We start from the raw sequence: 19,522 nt of genomic DNA, 5'->3' as shown, positions 1-19,522 counted from the left end.
ACTATTTTGAGATTTATTTTCTAACAGGCATTCATTCACAGGAAACTAAGGAAATACAATACAATTCATGAAAAAGTATAAGTAACGAAGACTGACAAGCAACCGATATGCAAAAAAGGACTAATTCTGCAAATAATAAGAATAAATACATAATTAAATACTGAGTTGTAGAGTCGGTGTGAATGAAGTTACCTACACTGGTTCAGGAGTCTGATGGTTGTAGTGAAGCTGTCCACTAGAAGTAGGTTGGGCAGTATCTGTGGAGAGAGAAAGAGTTAATGTATCTGGTCAATAACCTATCCCAATTTCAGTGACTATAACCAGCAGCATTAATAAGTTTATTCTTCCACACATGGTCTCAGGAAAGCTTGGAATTTCTAGAGTAATTTCTGCTGTTAATAAAGGTGTTCATGCATGATGTCCTCACCATCTGGAGTGCAAATTAATTTGGCAAAAATAATTTAAATATCACCAACCCTTATCTTGCAATGAAATATTTGAATTGGCTGTTTTATGTAGGGGATTATAATTCTGGGACAAGATTAGACAAATTGTATTGCCCCATACTGATGGACTGAAGTTTACTCCCACTTTAAACATGAAAATCATGGAGTGACTTTTTTATATTGGAAGCCAGTTTATATTCTGTATTGTTCATTTTAAATCTTCCTTAAATGTTGGGTCTTTACCGGAAAATCTGTGTAATTCTGCTAATGGGGTATCAGTGCAGATTCTTTAAATTTGATAAATATCTTGACGTTTTTTGGCTGGAAAGTTTTTGAATTATGTTCCAGTAATCAGAAAGCAATCTGGTACATATCAGTAAGCAGTAAATGAATGCTAACACATCTTGGGATAATCTCACTGAACCAGATTGCCATATCTGAAAGAAATGCCTGAAGTGCCGTTAAATCTGAGACCAAATTTGAGAAGCTGAAGAAATTACTGAGTAGGTTAGTTTTCAGTACAGTTAAACAGTAAAGGCTAGCAGCAGAATATCGCAAAAAAGCATTGAGTTTTTAAAGAGTGTGCAAGTCCAGTCAGGAAAATTTACATTGCTGCATTTTGCAGTAGATAATGAATCAGAGATAAAAGTCTATCAGCAGCAGAGTCTCTTGCTAGCAATAGTATCAGAGGTTAAACTCATGATTATTATCTAAAATAACAGAAGTAGAACAAAAACTTAAGTCTGTTAATAATGCTGATTATTGTACTCGTACCTTATTTAGTAGTTCATTTTTCATGTGATCCAAAAACAACTGTACATTTTAACAAACAAAATGCTTGAGGAACTCAGTAGGTCACACAACACCTATGGAGAGGAAAATCAGTTAATGTTTCGGGCAGAGACCCATTGCCAAGACCTGATGATTCCTGAGAAAGGGTCTCTGCCCTAAACATCATGTGTTTATTCCTCTCCATAGATGCTATCTGACATGCTAAGTTCCTCCAGTATTTTGTGTGTGTTGCTCTGGATTTCCAGCATCTGTAGAATCTCTTGTGTTTATAGTCCTACATTTTAACCTGTTCAGAATCTCCCTTGGGGATCCCAGTGTAAGTACTTGTTCTTCCATTGTTTAATTTATTTCCTTACTTGTAATTGAGTGTCTCATTTGTCCATAGTACCACTGAAACTGTTGACAATTCATTTGACATTTTTTTTTATAAAAGCCTGCACAGTTAACGTGCAGGATGTTGATACCCATTGCTTCCGTTGGCCTTAGTTTATGCTTCTGTTAACATATGATCCATTAACATGTTTTCTCTTTCAATGTGTCACTTGGTGCACATTTTCTGTTTAGAAAGTATTTTAGCATTGTTTGTATTTTTGGGCTTCTGCTGTCAAATCTCTGTTGAGCTGCTCTTTCATTGAGTCACTGTGAAGTTTCCAATCTGGGACACTTTACCAATACACAGCAAGTCCCTTATAGGCCTGAGGGAGCGAGGAGGAGAGGCAGCAACATACAAACAACCGGAAACTCAGCTCTGCTGCACTGATACCACTGCTCACAAATATGTGGGTGCTTTTCTCAGCTTGGTGTGAAAATGAGCACAGATGACCTTGCCAGCCGCTGTCTGCACATGCCCTTCTCCCTCATGCTCAGTCCTCCCTGAGTATTTCTACAGAGCGGGTCATGTCGTTGACACTCTTGATACTGGATATCTGAAACACAACTCTGTCGCAGCAGGAAGTTATCAGTTGGACTGAGGTGAAGATTCAAGCCTCCTCAAATATGCAACGTTCCCACCAGCTCCTGTCAATCCCCTGATGTGATCACTCAGACTGGAAAGGCAGCATTCAGAAAGCCAATGAGGACCCTGAGTCCATGTGTCCAGAGCACACAGAAACCTAGTGTAAACTATGGAAGGAGCACAGTGTTACTCAAGCTACCTGTTTCACTGCCTAATGATGTCAAAGTTGGTGGGTTCTGCATAAGTCTGATCAGATACAGATTTACTTACCCATGTACATTGAAACAATACAGTGAAATGTGCTGTTTGCACTAATTACCAACACACCCAAGCGTGTGCTGGGTGCACATTCTGCTGTCAAGATGGCATAGCCACAATGCTCCGCAGAACAACACAGAGCATTCCGAACAACAAAGCAACAACAGCAAAACAAGTCCCATTCTTCTGTCCCACCCAGGCACATACACAGTCCTCGAACTCCAGGGCAGACTGTCTTTCACTCCCAGTGGACCCATGATTCACACACTGGGCCTGCGAATTCCCCAGCAGATTTGCAGACCTGGGGTTTTGGCCACTGAGCCTCGACTTCCAGATTTCTGATTGATCTTTGATCTAGATTTCATGGTCCAAGAAGCCAAGAGAACAGGAGTGGAATACTGTCCTAGTGTGATTTTTATTTAAGTGACAGAGTGATGAATTACAGAAGCTGACAAAGAAAAATACATTACTGTGCAAAAGTCTTAAGCACACATGTATATTGCTATGGTGCCTAAGACTTGTGCACCGTACTGTATTTGTCAATGTGGAGCAGAGAGCAAATATGTAAATCTGGCGGGAGCGAAGGGTGTTGGGAATAGCAAGGGTGGAGTGCTGCCGGAGGGGTGTAGAACAGGTAGCGCCTGGGACAGGGGGTTGGTGGCACGGGTGCAGACGCACCCAGCCCTGAGACACCAGGCAACGTCATTTGATTCTAAACAGTTAGTTTATTTATCATTACAGAATGTGTCTCTGGTGCCTTCCACTCCCTCCTCTTGCCCTTCCCCATTTTCCCCAACCTGTCCCCTTCCCACTCTCAGTTGGCACAGAGATCCATATCAGAATCTGGTTAAACATCACTCACATATATCATGATTTTTTTTGCCGCAGCAGTACATGCGATACATAAAATTACTTCAGTACTGTGCAAAAGTCTTGGGTAACCTAGCTCTATATCTCCCTAAGACACTATCAAATGGACTGAAGATAGAAGCAAATTATGCATTTGCCTCAAACATATCCTGTTGTAAGTAATGTGTTTCTATTTAAAGGTACAATGATTACTGCTGTTGGATCATGACAAATAATTTGATGCCATGTTGGATGCAGTTACTTATCTGTTTTTTTTTTGTGTGGCCGTAACTTACGGATTCCCTCGAGTAATAATAGTGTAGTCATCTGTAATTTTAAAGAATAACAAATTTAGGATTTGAAGGTAGATATAAAACCACTTGTTTTTTAAAGCAGAGTTCAAGTGATGAAAGTAGTGAAAGTAGGAGATGCAGGTTAGTAAATATGTGGGTGCTTCATACGATAAATGACCCTGTGGTTGTACTTGTGGGCTGCAATGTAGGTGAAGTGTGGCTGATTAGATAAATAATTGTTTTTGTTGTGCTGTGTTTGGGAGGAGTGTAACTTATTTTAAGTGTCTGTGAGAAGTCAGTTCCCAGAATCTTGCTAATGAATTCATACTTACTAAATCATTTCTATCTTTGTCAAATGTGTTAATGATATCCTTGTGCCACATATCAGAAGTTACTGTATACTCTTCCATTCCCCAAGTAATTTTAAATGGAAAATTACCACAGATAGCCCCTGATGAAGCCCAAAACGTCTTCTGTTTATTTTCTTCTATCGATGCTGTCTGATTTGCTAAGTTCCTCAGCAATTTGTGCGTTCCAGCATCTACAGATTCTATTGTATTTATGATGAGTTACTTATTTTTGGGAGAATGGGGTGGGTGAGGGCAAGTTGTTTTACTGTATTATTACAATTTGCACTTATGAACTCGTTATTTATATAGAGATGCAACTGGACAGGGCGGGCGCAACGAGCCGCACCACCCAGCAACCCATCTATATAACTCTAGCCTAATAATAGGACAGTTTACAGTGTCTGTGGGAGGAAACTAGAATATCCGGAGAAAAGCCACGTGCTCGCAGGAAGGATGTATAAGCTTCTTACAGAGCACTTTGGAATTGAACTCCGAACTCCGATGCCCTGAGCTATAATAGCATCACTTAATTGCTACCTTACCATGGCGGCCTTATTAGAAAACTTGCTATCAGTTTGTTTTATGTATCCTTGAACTGAGATTTAAGACGCTCTGCCATATGCTCATTGGGTTCTGAAAGAGGTGGCTGAAGAGATTGTGAAGGCATTAGCAATGATTTTTCATGAATCACTAGATTCCAGAATGGTTTTGGAGCACTGGAAAATTGCAAGTGTCACTCCACTCATCAAGAAAGGAAGGAGGCAAAGGAAAGGAAGATGTTGGAATCCACTATTAAGGATGAGGGTTCAGGGTACTTGAAGACATATGACAAAATAGGCCCAAGTCAACATTGTTTCCTTAAAGGAAAGTTTTACCTGACAAACCTGTTGGAATTCTTTGAGGAAATAACAAGCAGGATAGACAAAGGTGGATCAGTGAAGTTTGTGTACTTGGATTTTCAGAAGACCTTTGGACAAGGTGCTGCACTTGAGACTGCTTAATAAAATAAGATTCCATGGTATTACAGGAAAGATTGTGCCATGGATTGGCTGACTGGCATGAGGCAAAGATTTGGATTAAAAGGGGCCTATTCTAGTTACCTGCCAGTGACTAGTGGTGTTTTATGGGGTTTGGTATTGGGAATGCTTTTTTCATGTTATATGTCATTAATTTAGATGATGGATTTGATGGCTGTGTGGCCAGGTTTGCAGATTATACAAAGAGGGGCAGTCTGGCGTGCTGACCTCTACCTTGCTGAGGCACAGCGACAACTCGCGGATACCTCCTCTTATTTACCCCTCGATCGTGACCCCACTAAGGAGCACCAGGCCATTGTCTCCCACACCATCACCGACTTTATCCACTCAGGGGATCTCCCATCCACTGCTACCAACCTTATAGTTCCCACACCTCGCACTTCCCGTTTCTACCTCCTACCCAAGATCCACAAACCTGCCTGTCCTGGCAGACCTATTGTCTCAGCTTGCTCCTGCCCCACCGAACTCGTTTCTACAAACCTCGACACGGTTTTATCCCCCCTTGTTCAATCCCTTCCTACCTATGTTCGTGACACTTCTCACGCTCTTAAACTTTTCGATGATTTTAAGTTCCCTGGCCCCCACCACTTTATTTTTACCATGAATGTCCAGTCCCTATATACTTCCATCCCCCATCAGGAAGATCTCAAAGCTCTACGCTTCTTTTTGGATTCCAGACCTTATCAGTTCCCCTCTACCACCACTCTGCTCCGTCTAGCGGAATTAGTCCTTACTCTTAATAATTTCTCCTTTGGCTCCTCCCACTTCCTCCAAACTAAAGGTGTAGCTATGGGCACCCGTATGGGTCCTAGCTATGCCTGCCTTTTTGTTGGCTTTGTGGCACAATTTATGTTCTATGCCTATTCTGGTATCTGTCCCCCACTTTTCCTTCACTACATCGACGACTGCATTGGCGCTGCTTCCTGCACATATGCAGAGCTCATTGACTTTATTAACTTTGCCTCCAACTTTCACCCTGCCCTCAAGTTTACCTGGTCCATTTCCGACACCTCTCTCCCCTTTCTAGATCTTTCTGTCTCTGTCTCTGGAGATAGCTTATCCACTGATGTCTACTATAAACCTACTGACTCTCACAGCTATCTGGACTATTCCTCTTCTCACCCTGTCTCTTGCAAAAACGCCATCCCCTTCTCGCAATTCCTCCATCTCCGCCGCATCTGCTCTCAGGATGAGGCTTTTCATTCTAGGACGAGGGAGATGTCCTCCTTTTTTAAAGAAAGGGGCTTCCCTTCCTCTACTATCAACTCTGCTCTTAAACGCATCTCCCCCATTTCACGTACATCTGCTCTCACTCCATCCTCCCGCCACCCCACTAGGAATAGGGTTCCCCTGATCCTCACCTACCACCCCACCAGCCTCCGGGTCCAACATATTATTCTCCGTAACTTCCGCCACCTCCAACAGGATCCCACCACTAAGCACATCTTTCCCTCCCCCCCCCCCACTTTCCGCAGGGATCGCTCCCTACGCGACCCCCTTGTCCATTCGCCCCCCCCCATCCCTCCCCACTGATCTCCCTCCTGGCACTTATCCCCCTCCTGGCACTTACCCTTGTAAGCAGAACAAGTGTTACATATGCCCTTACACTTCCTCCCTTACCACCATTCAGGGCCCCAAACAGTCCTTCCAGGTGAGGCGACACTTCACCTGTGAGTCGGCTGGGGTGGTATACTGCGTCCAGTGCTCCCGATGTGGCCTTTTATATATTGGCAAGACCTGACGCAGACTGGGAGACCGCTTTGCTGAACACCTACGCTCTGTCCGCCAGAGAAAGCAGGATCTCCCAGTGGCCACACATTTTAATTCCACATCCCATTCCCATTCTGACATGTCTATCCACGGCCTCCTCTACTGTAAAGATGAAGCCACACTCAGGTTGGAGGAACAACACCTTATATTCTGTCTGGGTAGCCTCCAACCTGATGGCATGAACAGTGACTTCTCTAACTTCCGCTAATGCCCCACCTCCCCCTCGTACCCCATCTGTTATTTATTTTTATACACACATTCTTTCTCTCACTCTCCCTTTTCTCCCTCTGTCCCTCTGAATATACCCCTTGCCCATCCTCTGGGTTCCCCCCCCCCCGTCTTTCTTCCCGGACCTCCTGTCCCATGATCCTCTCGTATCCCTTTTGCCAATCACCTGTCCAGCTCTTGGCTCCATCCCTCCCCCTCCTGTCTTCTCCTATCATTTTGGATCTCCCCTCCCCCTCCCACTTTCAAATCCCTTACTCACTGTTCCTTCAGTTAGTCCTGACGAAGGGTCTCAGCCCAAAACGTCGACTGTACCTCTTCCTAGAGATGCTGCCTGGCCTGCTGCGTTCACCAGCAACTTTGATGTGTGTTGCTTGAATTTCCAGCATCTGCAGAATTCCTGTTGTTTGCAAAGAGGGGCAGGTGGTGTTGATCAAGCTGGGATTCTGAAGAAGGGCTAGGACAGATAGAGAGAATGAGCAAAGAAGTGGCAGATGGAATATAGTGTAGGGAAATGGGTAGAAAGAATAAAAGCATAAACCTTTTTCTAAATGGAGGAAAAAAAATACAGAAATCAGAGATGGAAAGGGACTTGGGAGTTCTTGTGTAGGATTCCCTATAGATCAACTTGCAGGTTTAGTTGGTGGTAAGGAAGTCAGGTGTAATGTTAGCATTAATTTTGTGAGAACTGGAATGCAAGAGCAAAGATTTAATGCTGAGGCTTTATAAGGCATTGCTCAGACTGCACTTGGAGTATTGTGAGCAGTTTTGAGCTCCTTATCGAAGAAAAGATGTACTGGCATTAGAGGGGGTCCAGAGGAGATTCACAATACTGATTCTGGGAATGAAAGTATTAATATTTGAAGAGCATTTGATGACTGTGGGCCTATACTTGCTGGAGTTTAGAAGAATGAGGTGGGATCTCATTGAAACCTATCGACAGAATATTGAAAGGCCTAGAGAGAGTGGATGTGGAAAGGATGTTTCCTATAGTGGTTGAGTCGAGGACCAGAGGGCACTGCTCAGAATAGAGGGACATGCATTTCAAACAGAGATGAGGAGGTATTTCTTTAGCCAGAGCACGATGAATCTGTGGAATTCATTGTCATGGACAGCTGTGGAGGCCAAATCATTGACTATATTTAAAGTAGTGGTTAATAGGTTCTTGGTCAGTGAGGACATCAAAGGTTACAGGTAGCAGACAGGAGAGTGGGTTCAGCCATGGTTGAATGGCAGAGCAGAATGGCCTACTTCTGCTCCAATGTCTTATGAGCTTAATTTGAATTTAAATTCCCAGCTACTTGTGTCACTGGATTGGTGGTCTAGATCTTTCAGTACTAGTTCACTAATTTAACCAGTATATTTCCATTTCCGTATTTAGAATGTTAGATTTCTGGAATTGACAACCTTGTTACTTGCAAGGTACCCACAGACTTTTGCATACAAAGTATGCAAAGATATGGTGAATGCTTAAAGGTGAATAAGGCACTGGTTCAGCCATGAAACAGCACAAAAGACTGACAGCTTTTTTTTAATGCTCAGCACAATTCTACTTAAAGTTAATCACAAGCAGAAGAGATTCTGCAGATGCTGGAAATCCATGTGTAGCACATACAGTCCTAATGAAGGGTCTTGGCCCAAAATGTCAACTGTTTATTCCTTTCCATAGATGCTGCCTGATCTGCTGAGATCCTTGAGCATTTTCTATGTATTACTTGACTTAAAGTTAATGATTATGTAGATTTTTGGAAATCCGGAGCAAAACACACAAAAATACTGGAGGAACTGGGTAGATCAGGCAGCATCTATGGAAGGGAATAAACAGTCAAATGTTTTAGACAGAGACCCATCATCAGGACTGGAAAGAAAGGGGAAGAGAGCAGAATGAGAAGGTGGAGGTCGGGGGGGGGGAGAACAAGCTGTCAGATGAGAGGTGAGACCAGGTGAGGGGAAAGGTGGGGGGGGGCAAGGGGGGGGAATGAAGTGAGAAGCTGGAGAGTGATAGGTGGACAATATAAAGGGCTGAAGAGGGTGTAATATGGTAGGAGAGGAGAATGGACCATGGGTGAAAGGGAGGCGGGGGGAACAGGTGTGAAGGAAGTGAATCCCAGTGAATAGGAAACGTGCTTTCATTTTAAGTCCTTTACTATGCACTGGACATTTGGAACTTCGAAAGATGAAAGCCTACAGCACAATACAGGCCGTTCAACCCACAATGCTGTGCCAAACAAGTACTTACTTTAGAAATTATTTAGGGTTACCCATAGCCCTCTATTTTTCTAAGCTCCATGTACATTTCTAGGAGCCTCTTAAAAGACCCTATTGTATCCGCCTCCACCACCTTCGCTGGCAGCCCATTCCACGCACTCACCACTCTCTGCGTTTTTTTTAAAAAAAGCAACTTACCCCTGACATCTCCTCTGTACCTGTTTCTAAGCACCTTAAAACGGTGCCCTCTCGTGCTAGCCATTTCAGCCCTGGGGGAAAAGCCTCTGACTATCTACACGATAGCTTTAGACATTTTGAAAAACACTCAGTGGCCAGTTTACTAGACAATAAAGTTGTCACTGAGAATATTTTCAGGGTCTTCTGCTGTAGTCCATCCACTTCAAGGTTCGATAGGTTATGCATTCAGAGATGCTCTTTTGCACACCACTGCTGTAATGTGTGGTTATTTAAGTTATTGTCGCCTTCCTATCAGCTTGACCTATTTCCTCTGACCTCTCTCATTAACAAGGCATTTTCACCCACAGAAATGCAGCTCACTTTTTGCACCATTCTCTGGAAACTGTGGAGACTTGTGTGTGAAAATCTCAGGAGATTAGCAGTCTCTAAGATAATCAAACCACCCCATCTGGCACCAACAATCATTCCATGGCCAAAGTCATATGATCACATTTCTTCCCCGTTCTGATATTTGGTCTGAACAACAATTGAAGCTCTTGACTGTGTATGCATACTTTTAAGCATTGAGTCGCTGCCACATGATTGGCTGATATTTTTTAATGAGCATGTGTATCTACTAAAGTGGCCACTGAGTGTAATTTGCAGCCTTTCGGTTACCCATTTTCACAACAGTTGCATGGATGCTCAGCATCACAGATGCTTTAAAAGTGCTTTATAGTATGTACAAATGTGTTATGAATAAACACCCAGTTTGGATGTAGTCCTAGTGGTCAAACAAGTCCACTGTAACTTGCTTACATGCACGTGAGAACAAAGTGTTTTCTTATGGATGAATGAGATGCGTGACCGATGGCAATTTCAGAATATCAGTGTGAATAAGAGCAATAAACACAAAAAACTGTAAGAACTCAGTAAGTTGGGCAGCTTCTATGGAAAGGAATAAACATTCAATGTTTTGGGCTGTGACCCTTCAACAGGACTGGAAAAGAAGTGGGAAGAAACCAGAACAAACTGATGTGAATTAAGATCAACTGGCTTAAAAGAAACCAGCTGGATGTGCATCGTTGCCTTATCAGGAGGTCTAATGGCTTTGTCTGTCAAGATAGTTTGTGTCCTAGTAGGTGGATAGATTCTTGTTTCTGGCCAGCATTTCTCACCACATCTGGTACTGTAGAAGTAATGATTAAAAATGTTATTTTCTTATTGTTAAAGTACTTTCAAGTCAAGACATAATTTGTTAACTATTTCATAAATTGTACTGTAGATTAAATGCAAGGATTTTCTGTTCCTAATTTGGGAAATATTTTCTTGCAAATGAGATGTGCTTTAGAACAGCACATTAAAGGCCATTGGCCCACAATATAATGCTAACTGCTGTTAATCTAATCCTTTTCTCCTACATAGTCCTCCATTTTTATACCATCCTTGTTCTTATCTAACAGTTTCTTAAATACCCCATGCATCTGTCACCACCATCATTTCTGACAGTGCATTCCACGCACCCATGTATGTAAAAAAAAAACAACTTGCCTCTGACATCCCTCCTATACTTTCCTCCAGTCATCTTATGAGAAAGTAACTAACAAAGCCTGTGAGAAAGTAATCTCAGTCTTCGTTCAAGTAATGGTCTGTTTGAAAGATATTAAATGCTGGGATCAGGGTTACCTTTGTGAAGTTTCAATCTTGTCCAGTGAGTAAGATGTGTATATGCTTTTTTTTATTGTGACCGTATAGGATAGTGCAGGTCATTTCATTTAATGAATCCTTGTGTATAATTGCAGGACCTCAGCCTGGATGCATGCAGGTCTAAAAGAGAGGGTCTGAACGATGAAGAAACAGTGAGGTATGCTGAAGCATGATTTTGTGTTTTTCTGTGTGTGTGTGTGTGTGTGTGTGTGTTTTGACAAAAGTAGTGATAAAACCTGTGAAAAATTTTCCTGTGTAGACCCAGATTTGGAGCCTTTAACAGTTTCCAGCTAGATTGTCTAATCCATGCCGTGGCTGTTAGCATCTCTAGTTATTAGAACCTCCAGCAAGTCAGACAAATTCTCTCTCCCCAACCCCCCCCCCCCCCCCCCCCAAAACCATGGGCAGGTAACTTGAGGTACATTTGTTCCCATCGACACTTACTCCCTCGTGCTTGGCAAGCATTGGCAGAACTTGAAAGCAGGTCACTCATATATTTGCATCTGTGTTGCTGAAAGTGTGTGGGAATGTGCAAACGACAGAAGTAGGTGAACATGTAATAGTATCCAAGGGAGTCCACACCTCCCACTGCTGGGAATAAAATGTGACCATAGATTCCGATTTTATGTTGATGATGGCTCTTACTCTGAGGTTGGTAAGAAATGCTAATTGTTGTGTTTATAAAATTAATTAACTGATAAAGTCTAGGTCTTGTGGAAGGTGATAATATGCTCAACTTGGTGTGATATTGTTTATTGTACTGATTAACTTTACCTACTTCAGCAGTAGTGTTATTAGGACAACATATAAAATGCACCGGATAATATATCATTCTTTTTGCTTTCACTTTCTATGTGAAATTGTATCTAATTTGTGCTTTGTAATATATTTTGGATTTGGGTAATCTTGTTAAAAATTGCAGTTTTGATCTGTATTGTGATATGCAGTGACATAAAAAATTGGGTTTTCCCCTTAGAACTTTTTCCACAAGTAAATAAGTGTTGCTGAGCAAAGGGATCTTGGGATCCACGTTCACAGCTCCCTGAAAGTAGCTGCACAGGTTGATGGGGCGGTTAAGAATACATATAGTATTCCATGCTTTCCTTCATTGGTCGAGGCATTAAGTTCGAAAGTCAGAAAGTTATGTTGCAGCTTTATAAAGCTGTAGTTAGGCTGCATCTGGAGTATTGCATACAATTCTGGGCACCCCTTTATATGAAGAATGTAGAGGCTTTGGACAGGGTGCAGAAGATATTTTCCAGTATGCTGCCTGTATTAGAGGGCATGTGTTGTATTGAGATGTTGGACAAACTTGGATTCTTTTCTCTAGAGTGACAGGGACAAAGGTGAGAAGGGGTCATTCCAAAGGAGGTATGAGGGGCAAGCTTTTTTTTAAACACAGTGAATGGTGAGTGCCTAGAATGTGTTCAAATCACAAACAAGAAAATCTGCAGATGCTGGAAATCCAAGCAACACACAGAGAATGTTAGAGGATCTCAGCGGGTCAGGCAGCATCTATGCAAAAGAGGTCCTGCCGAAGGGTCTCTGCCTGAGATCGACTGTACTTTCTTCCATAGATGCCGCCTGGCCCGCTGAGTTTCCCCAGCATTTTTGTGTGTTGCTTGGCATGGTGGTTGAGGCAGATACATTCGGGACTTTTAAGAGATATTTAGATAGGTACATGAATTTGTGGAAAAAGGAAGGATATGGGCATTGTAGAGGCAGAAGAGATTAGTTAGCCATTGGATTACCAATTTTATTCGTTTAGCACAGCATTGTGGGCCAAGGGGCCTGTTCTTGTACTCTATGTTCTGTGTTCTAAATTGCTCATTGAAAGAAAGGGCTGTAACATTGGAACAGACCATTTCAGTTGTGTGCTTTCCAGAGTCAGATTTTGCATGCCGTATGAAGCTACCATCGACCATAGGTCACGGGAGCAGAATCAGCTCATTTGGCTCATTGTGTCTGCTCTGCCATTCTATCATGGCTGATTTATTATCCCTCTTAACCTCATCTCCCACCTCCTCTCCTTCCCCCACCCCCCCATAACTTTTGACGCCCTGACTATTCAAGAACCTATCAGCCTCCTCTTTAAATATACCCAATGGCTTGTCCTCCACGATCATCTATGGCAATAATTTCTACAGATTCATCACCCTCTGGTGATGAATTCCTCCTCTCTGTTCTAAAGGGGCATTCCTGTATTCTGAGGCTGTGCCCTCTGGTCTTACGATCAAACCTCAGTCGTTCTTCTCAGTACTATTTGCACTTTTCCATTTCCCACATCAACAATCCTCCAGTTTTTCTGGCCAGTTGACTTGTCTTGCTGTGGGGATATCTCCTCTTGGCTCAGCTAATTTGTTGGTGTTTGCCTCAAATTATATAATTTACTATCTCATTTAACATCTTGACAAAGTTTTTAAAAACTTTTTGAAATCTAGTACTCATATCTTTCATTAATTTTGCCTCGATGGATAATATGGAATTTGAGGATGAGACGTGATTTGATGGAGTTTTTCAATTCACTTTATTTTCCACGAGGAACTTTGTGCAGTGGTAAGGGCAACATCACAGAACTTAAGGTGCACAACACTACACTACATATAGTTAAACACAGTATAAAATAATCACAATAGATAATAAATACTAAAAATTAACATGCAATTTAAAATACAAATACACATAACAAAACTCACTGTTTTTACTGTCAAAGGTGCTATGCATACTTTTCTATTCAATCTTGGGTGTAGAAGCGGGGACAAGAATGGAGGTGTATAGGATGATATAAGGCATAGATCGAGTGTTCAGCCAGAGACTTTTTCCTTTGGTGGAAATGGCAAATACAAGGGCGGATAATTGTAATGTGATTGGAGAAAGTATAGGGGGATGTTAGAGGTACGTTTTTTTTACACAGAGATTGGAAAGCCCTGCTGAGGGATGGTGGTAGAAGCAGATTCATTAGGGACATTTAAGAAACTCTTTGATAGACACATAGAAGATGAAAGCATGAAGGGCTGTGTAAGAGGGAAGGGTTTGATGGGGTTTAGAGTAGGCTAAAATGTCGGCATAGCATGGTGGGCTGAAGGGCTGTACTGCTCTATGTTCTGTGTTCTTTGCAAGTTGCTCATTAGTGGTCTGTTGTGAGAGTTATGCAAAAGGGAGGCTTTTGCAAAGATCAAAGAACTTTTGAAGCACTGTTGTAACAGGTAATTACTGTTAAACAACCCATCTATCTGGAAAAATTTAAATGGGTTTTGGTGCATGGGGTGGGGGTAAATTATTAACCTGAAGTATTACCTTTGATTCTTTCTCCAACGTGGAGGAGACTTACAGGATACTACCTAGATTAGAGGACATGTGGCGAGCAGGGGCTTTATTCTTTGGAGTGAAGGAGGATGTGAGGGGACTTGATAGAGGTGTACAAGGTGATAAGAGCCATCGATTGAGTGGACAGCCAGAGACTTTTTGCCCATGGTGAGAATGGCTAATACAAGGGGTGGGGATTAGTTTTAATGTCATTGGAGGAATGTTTTGGGGGATGTTACAGGTAAGTTTGTGGGTGCCTGGAATATGCCACCAGATGTGGTAGTGCAAACAAGAATGATAAATGTGTTTAAGAATGTGCACAGATCGGAGGGATAGAGACGTTGTGTAGGTAGAAAGGATGGTTTAGCTTTATATGTCATGTACAATGAAACACACAGTGAAGTATCTTGTTCGTGTCAATGACCAACGGAGCCCAAAGGTGTGCTGGTGGCAGCCTGCAAGTGTCACCATACTTCCAGCGCCAAAGTAGCATCCCACACTTGCACCTTTGGAATGTGGTACGTAACTGGAGCACCTGGAGCTACTCTGCTACCCTTAACTAGAATTAAAAAAAAACTCTGGTCAGCAAAAAACACAAAGAGGCAGGCAGAAAAAAATCACCGCATACCCTACCAAACCATCATACTGCCTTTTCCGAAAGCTCCCTGCTTGAAAGTGCTATCAGGCTATTAAAACAAAAATCATGCCATTCTTCCCCCAGGCAGTTATTTGATCAACTGTTCTAGTTAGCTCCCTCACCCCCTTCTGTCCCTGTCATTGCACTGTAAACACTTTAAATACTTTTTATGCTATTTACATTGTAAATACTTGCTGGTATTTTATGTACTTTTTATTTCGTTCTCCTTTACACTCTTGTACTGAAAAAGACATTAAACAATCTTGAATCTTGACATTGGTAGTTTGTTTTTATATAATTATTTATTCTTGGTAATTGTTGAATATCGGTTTTTTTGCATGTTGTGTCCTGACCAACACACCATGACAAATTCCTAATACATGGAAATGTATATGGCAAATAAAACTATCATTGATAAAGTCCTGACTTCTTTCTTCCCCCTTTCTTTCCAGTCTTAACCCAGAATGTTGACTGTTTATTCCTCTTCGTAGATGCTGCCTGACCTGCTGAGTTCCTCCAGCATTTTATATTGTTACTCTGGGTTTCAAGCATCTGCAGAATCTCTTGTGCTTTATTTATTTAGTGACTGCTTCAGCACATGAGGTACTATTTTGCACACTGAGAGATCTGCCAAGCAAGCAATCAGATGAATGAGTAGTTAATTTGCTTTTTTAATGGTGTTAATAAAGGAAGTAATGTTACCTGAACACAAGCCCTCTGCATTGTTTTGAATAATGGCATGAGACTTTTCATGTCAATCTGAATCTCTTACACAGATGGGATCTCAATTTGACTTCATGTTGAAGGATGCCGCCTTTGAAATTGCAGCACTCAGTACTGTTCTGGAATGTCTGCCTATTTTCTGTACACTTGATATAATTTCCTAAAGCACAAGAAGAGGTGTGCCAGCCATTCATATTGCCGCTTGTTGAAAGAGTTATCAGCTAAATCAGGCCCTTGAGCCCATAATGCTGTATGATGCTAATTAAACTGGTAATTAAATGCCAAACATAGTAGCATAGCAGTTAGCGTTACACTCTATACAGGTTTTCCCCGCCGTCCAAAGGTAGAGCGTTCCTATGAAACGATTCGTAAGCCGGAATGTCGTAAAGTGAAGAAGCAATTACGATTTACTTATGTGGGGAAAATTTTGTGAGCATCCGCAGACCCAAAAAATAACCTACCAAATCATGCCAAATAACACATAAAACCTAAAATAACAGTAACATAAAGTAAAAGCAGGAATGATATGATAAATACGCAGCCTATATAAAGTAGAAATACTTTTCCACAATCATTGCCTGAACTGTTCTCCGCAGCAAAAATCTCACGCTAGCGCCGTCGGCAGAAACACGGCGCAAGCGCTCTCCAGTAACCTTTAAGCTATGAAGCTGCCAAATCATACCAAATAACACGTAAAAATACACAGCCTGTATAAAGTAGAAATAACGTATGTACAGTGTAGTATCACTTACAAGAATTGGGAAGACATCGAGCACACTGATGATGGTGTGTTAGACTGAGTCGTTGCAGGCTGGGTGGTGCAGTGGCCCCCACCCTCTGGGCTGCCGACTGATACATTGCCATGAAGCACGCGGGGGTAGCCGGGAGGCACACAGCACATCTTTAAGAAAAAAGCCAAAATAAACATGCTAATTAATTAGGTGCCGCCCGGCACATAATTAATTAGCTTGTTTATTTCGGCTCTTTTCTTAAAGATGTGCTGTGTGCCTCCCGGCTACCGCTGCATTCTCCGCGAATCAGTATCTGTCCATGGCCTGGGGGTTGGGGTGGTGGGACACTGGGGTGTCGTCTGATTCCATCAGGGCAAGCAGGTCATCTTCTATGTCTGCTTGCCTCGATGTCGAAGGTCGAGGTTGGTCGTCTGCTGTGGCTGATGTGGAAGTCTTGAAAAACGACAGTATGCTTGACTGCTTAGCCTCGTGCATTTTTCTATCATACAGTTCTTTGTAAGGACTCAAACCATCTTTCAAATATGCCCTAAACCAATGTACCCTTTCAAAATTGAAGTCGTACTTTATCATTACTCATTCGGTTTTGATTATTATCCTTTCCTCTTCCAATTGCATCAGCTCTTCATCTATTAGTTCTTGGTCATGTGATGCCAAAACCTCTTCAACATCATCTTTGTCAGCTTCCACAAGCCAGACTCACTTTGTCCTTACTTCATTCAGCACGATCAAAATGCTTAATTATGTCTAGTTTTACGCTAAGTGTAACACCCTTACGAGCTCTTTTAGGCTTTTCCGATACCTTAGAACTCATCTTGCTAACGGCTGCTCACAGGCATGTGTTTAAGCGATGCTGGCGAGAATGCCATTCCGAATCTGGGGGAGAGCGGCTGCTCGGGGCGCGCACCGCCTTTTATCGTGCGCTGCTTTTTCCGCGCGCTGTCTTTTTTCGTAACAGTGAGGTTTTGTAAAGCGAATGTTCGAAAAGTGGGGGACACCTTTATAGTACTAGCAATCACCAATTGGGGGCTCAAAACATGCCACTGTCTAAGAAGTTAGTATGTTCTCCCGGTAGTTGTGTGGGTTTCCTTTGGGTGACTCACAAGAAGAACATAAATTGTACAAAATTATACAAGAAAGAATAGAATTACAAGAACAAGTTCATTATAGAGCAAAGTGGTCATATAGATGACGTGATTAGAAATGTGCAGGCTAGTTCAAGGACCAAATGGTTGAAGGAGGGTAATATTTTTGAGAAGAGGGATAATAAATCAGCCATGATGAGATGGCAGACCAGACTCAATGGGCCAAATGGCCCAATTTTGCTCCTATGTCTAATGTCAACCTTGGTGGTGTGGGACTTCAAGCTTCTGCACCTCCTGCCCAATACTATCTGCATGAAAATGGCGTGTTCTGGATAGTGGAGATCTTTGGTGCATGTGTCCTTCTTCAGGCAGCTCCTCCTGTAGATACGACCAATGGTGGGGAGGCTAAGAATTCATTAGAGGGGGATGTAGGTTTAGGTTTCTCACAGGCTTGATGTATGCCAAATATTCATTGTATGTATACATTGGTTTTCTATAATCTGTATCACCTCAAACTTAATCTCGGATCTCTGGAGCAGAATTCCTGTGTAACCTTCTTCCCTAGGAGGAAGGAGCTGTGAAGAAGTTTTTGTTTCAGACTTTGTGCCACACTGCTTACAGTGCCTATCGTTAAGTTGACCTTTGAGTTACATATGTAACTGGTGCCTGAACTGGTGGGTGTGAATGTTAAATTGAATGAGTGTATTTCTTCATCTTCACTCTTGCTGATCTTCTGCCACCATTTGATCAGGTTGCAGTTCCTTGCAGGAGAACACCACAAAGGTGGTGAGAGAGAGAGAGAGAGAGAGAGAGACGTGGGGGATGGGGAATATTACACAGTACTAAGAGGTGTTTTCTTGCACCATCTGCATTTTGTAAATTGGAAGTGTGTGGTTGAGGAGGAGGTGGGATGTGAGAAGGAGGATCAGATGTGAAAACTTGCTTTGGCTTCAATTGTTTTAGATCTGTTCAAAGTAAATTTATTATCAAAGTATGCATGTGTCACCATATACTACCCTGAGATTCACTCTCAGCAAGATGTAATGGCTCTAAGGAATCATTTTCTACTGTGAATGCCAGCAAATGATTCCTTAGAGGCCATTAGATCAGCAGTAGCTGCTCTTGCAGCGAGTAGTGTCTCCTCCGTGCAAGCTAAGCGTGCAGCCCTGTCGATTCCTCACTGATTGCTGTCTCTGATTATGTTCCACCTTGATCTTTTAAGAAAGAGGTGAGTATCAGTGATGTTGTGCAATCTGTGTAGGGGAAATGTGTCTGTCGTTGGAGTGTGTGAAATGTGGGTGTGAGGCTTGCAAAGCTGCTAAGTGTGGGTGCGGTAAGCCTAAGAATGGTAGTCAACAGAGGAGTGAATGGTGGGGCTGTGTGTGCAATAATCCCACGGTGGGATATGGCATTTGAGGCTGGATCTACTTAAGGTGATTTTGTGAGGTTATTGAAGTCATTGAATTTCTAGAGGCCTGGAAGCTAGGTGTTAATGATGTACATCAGAGTTGTACTCTCCTGCTGTCTTTGGGAACATTATTACAAGAATTACAGTCCTGATAAAGGGTCTCCACCTGAAACAACAATTGCTTATTCCTTTCCTTAGATCAGGAATTACCAGCCTAGGGTCCACGGGCCCCTCAGTTATTGGTAGGGGTCCACTGCATAAAAAAAAGTTGGGAACCCCTGCCTTTGACGCTCCTGACCTGCTGAGTTCCTCCAGCATTTTGTGTGTGTATTTCTCAGGATTTCCAGCATCTGCAGAATCTCTTGTTTTTATCATTATAAGGATTTCCCGGGTACTTGTAGATAGACCAAATCTCTAGCCTTTACCACCTCATATGCCAAAGCCCCCAATGCATTTTTACACAATATTGGAGTCTGATGGCTTCCATTGCTGAAAGAATCACAGTCCATGTTGTTTTTCGAAGAAGTTCAGGTTTATTGTTGTCATA

The 19,522-nt window shown here is 42.3% G+C and overlaps 1 protein-coding gene across 2 annotated transcripts in view; it reads left to right on the top strand.

The window, feature by feature from the left end:
- azi2 (5-azacytidine induced 2) overlaps window positions 1-19,522 on the top strand; it is an 86,434-nt gene that overhangs the window by 29,376 nt on the left and 37,536 nt on the right. For both annotated transcript variants that reach the window (XM_072283182.1, XM_072283181.1), the window contains one exon: window positions 11,163-11,224. In XM_072283182.1, coding sequence (XP_072139283.1) covers window positions 11,163-11,224 — 62 coding nt within the window. The remainder of the gene's footprint in view (window positions 1-11,162; window positions 11,225-19,522) is intronic.

The sequence above is a fragment of the Mobula birostris genome, chromosome 19, assembly GCF_030028105.1.
Source record: "Mobula birostris isolate sMobBir1 chromosome 19, sMobBir1.hap1, whole genome shotgun sequence".
Taxonomy (NCBI): Eukaryota; Metazoa; Chordata; class Chondrichthyes; order Myliobatiformes; family Myliobatidae; genus Mobula; species Mobula birostris.
Note: the sequence above shows the minus strand (reverse complement) of the source record. Positions and strands in the feature narration are given on the sequence as shown.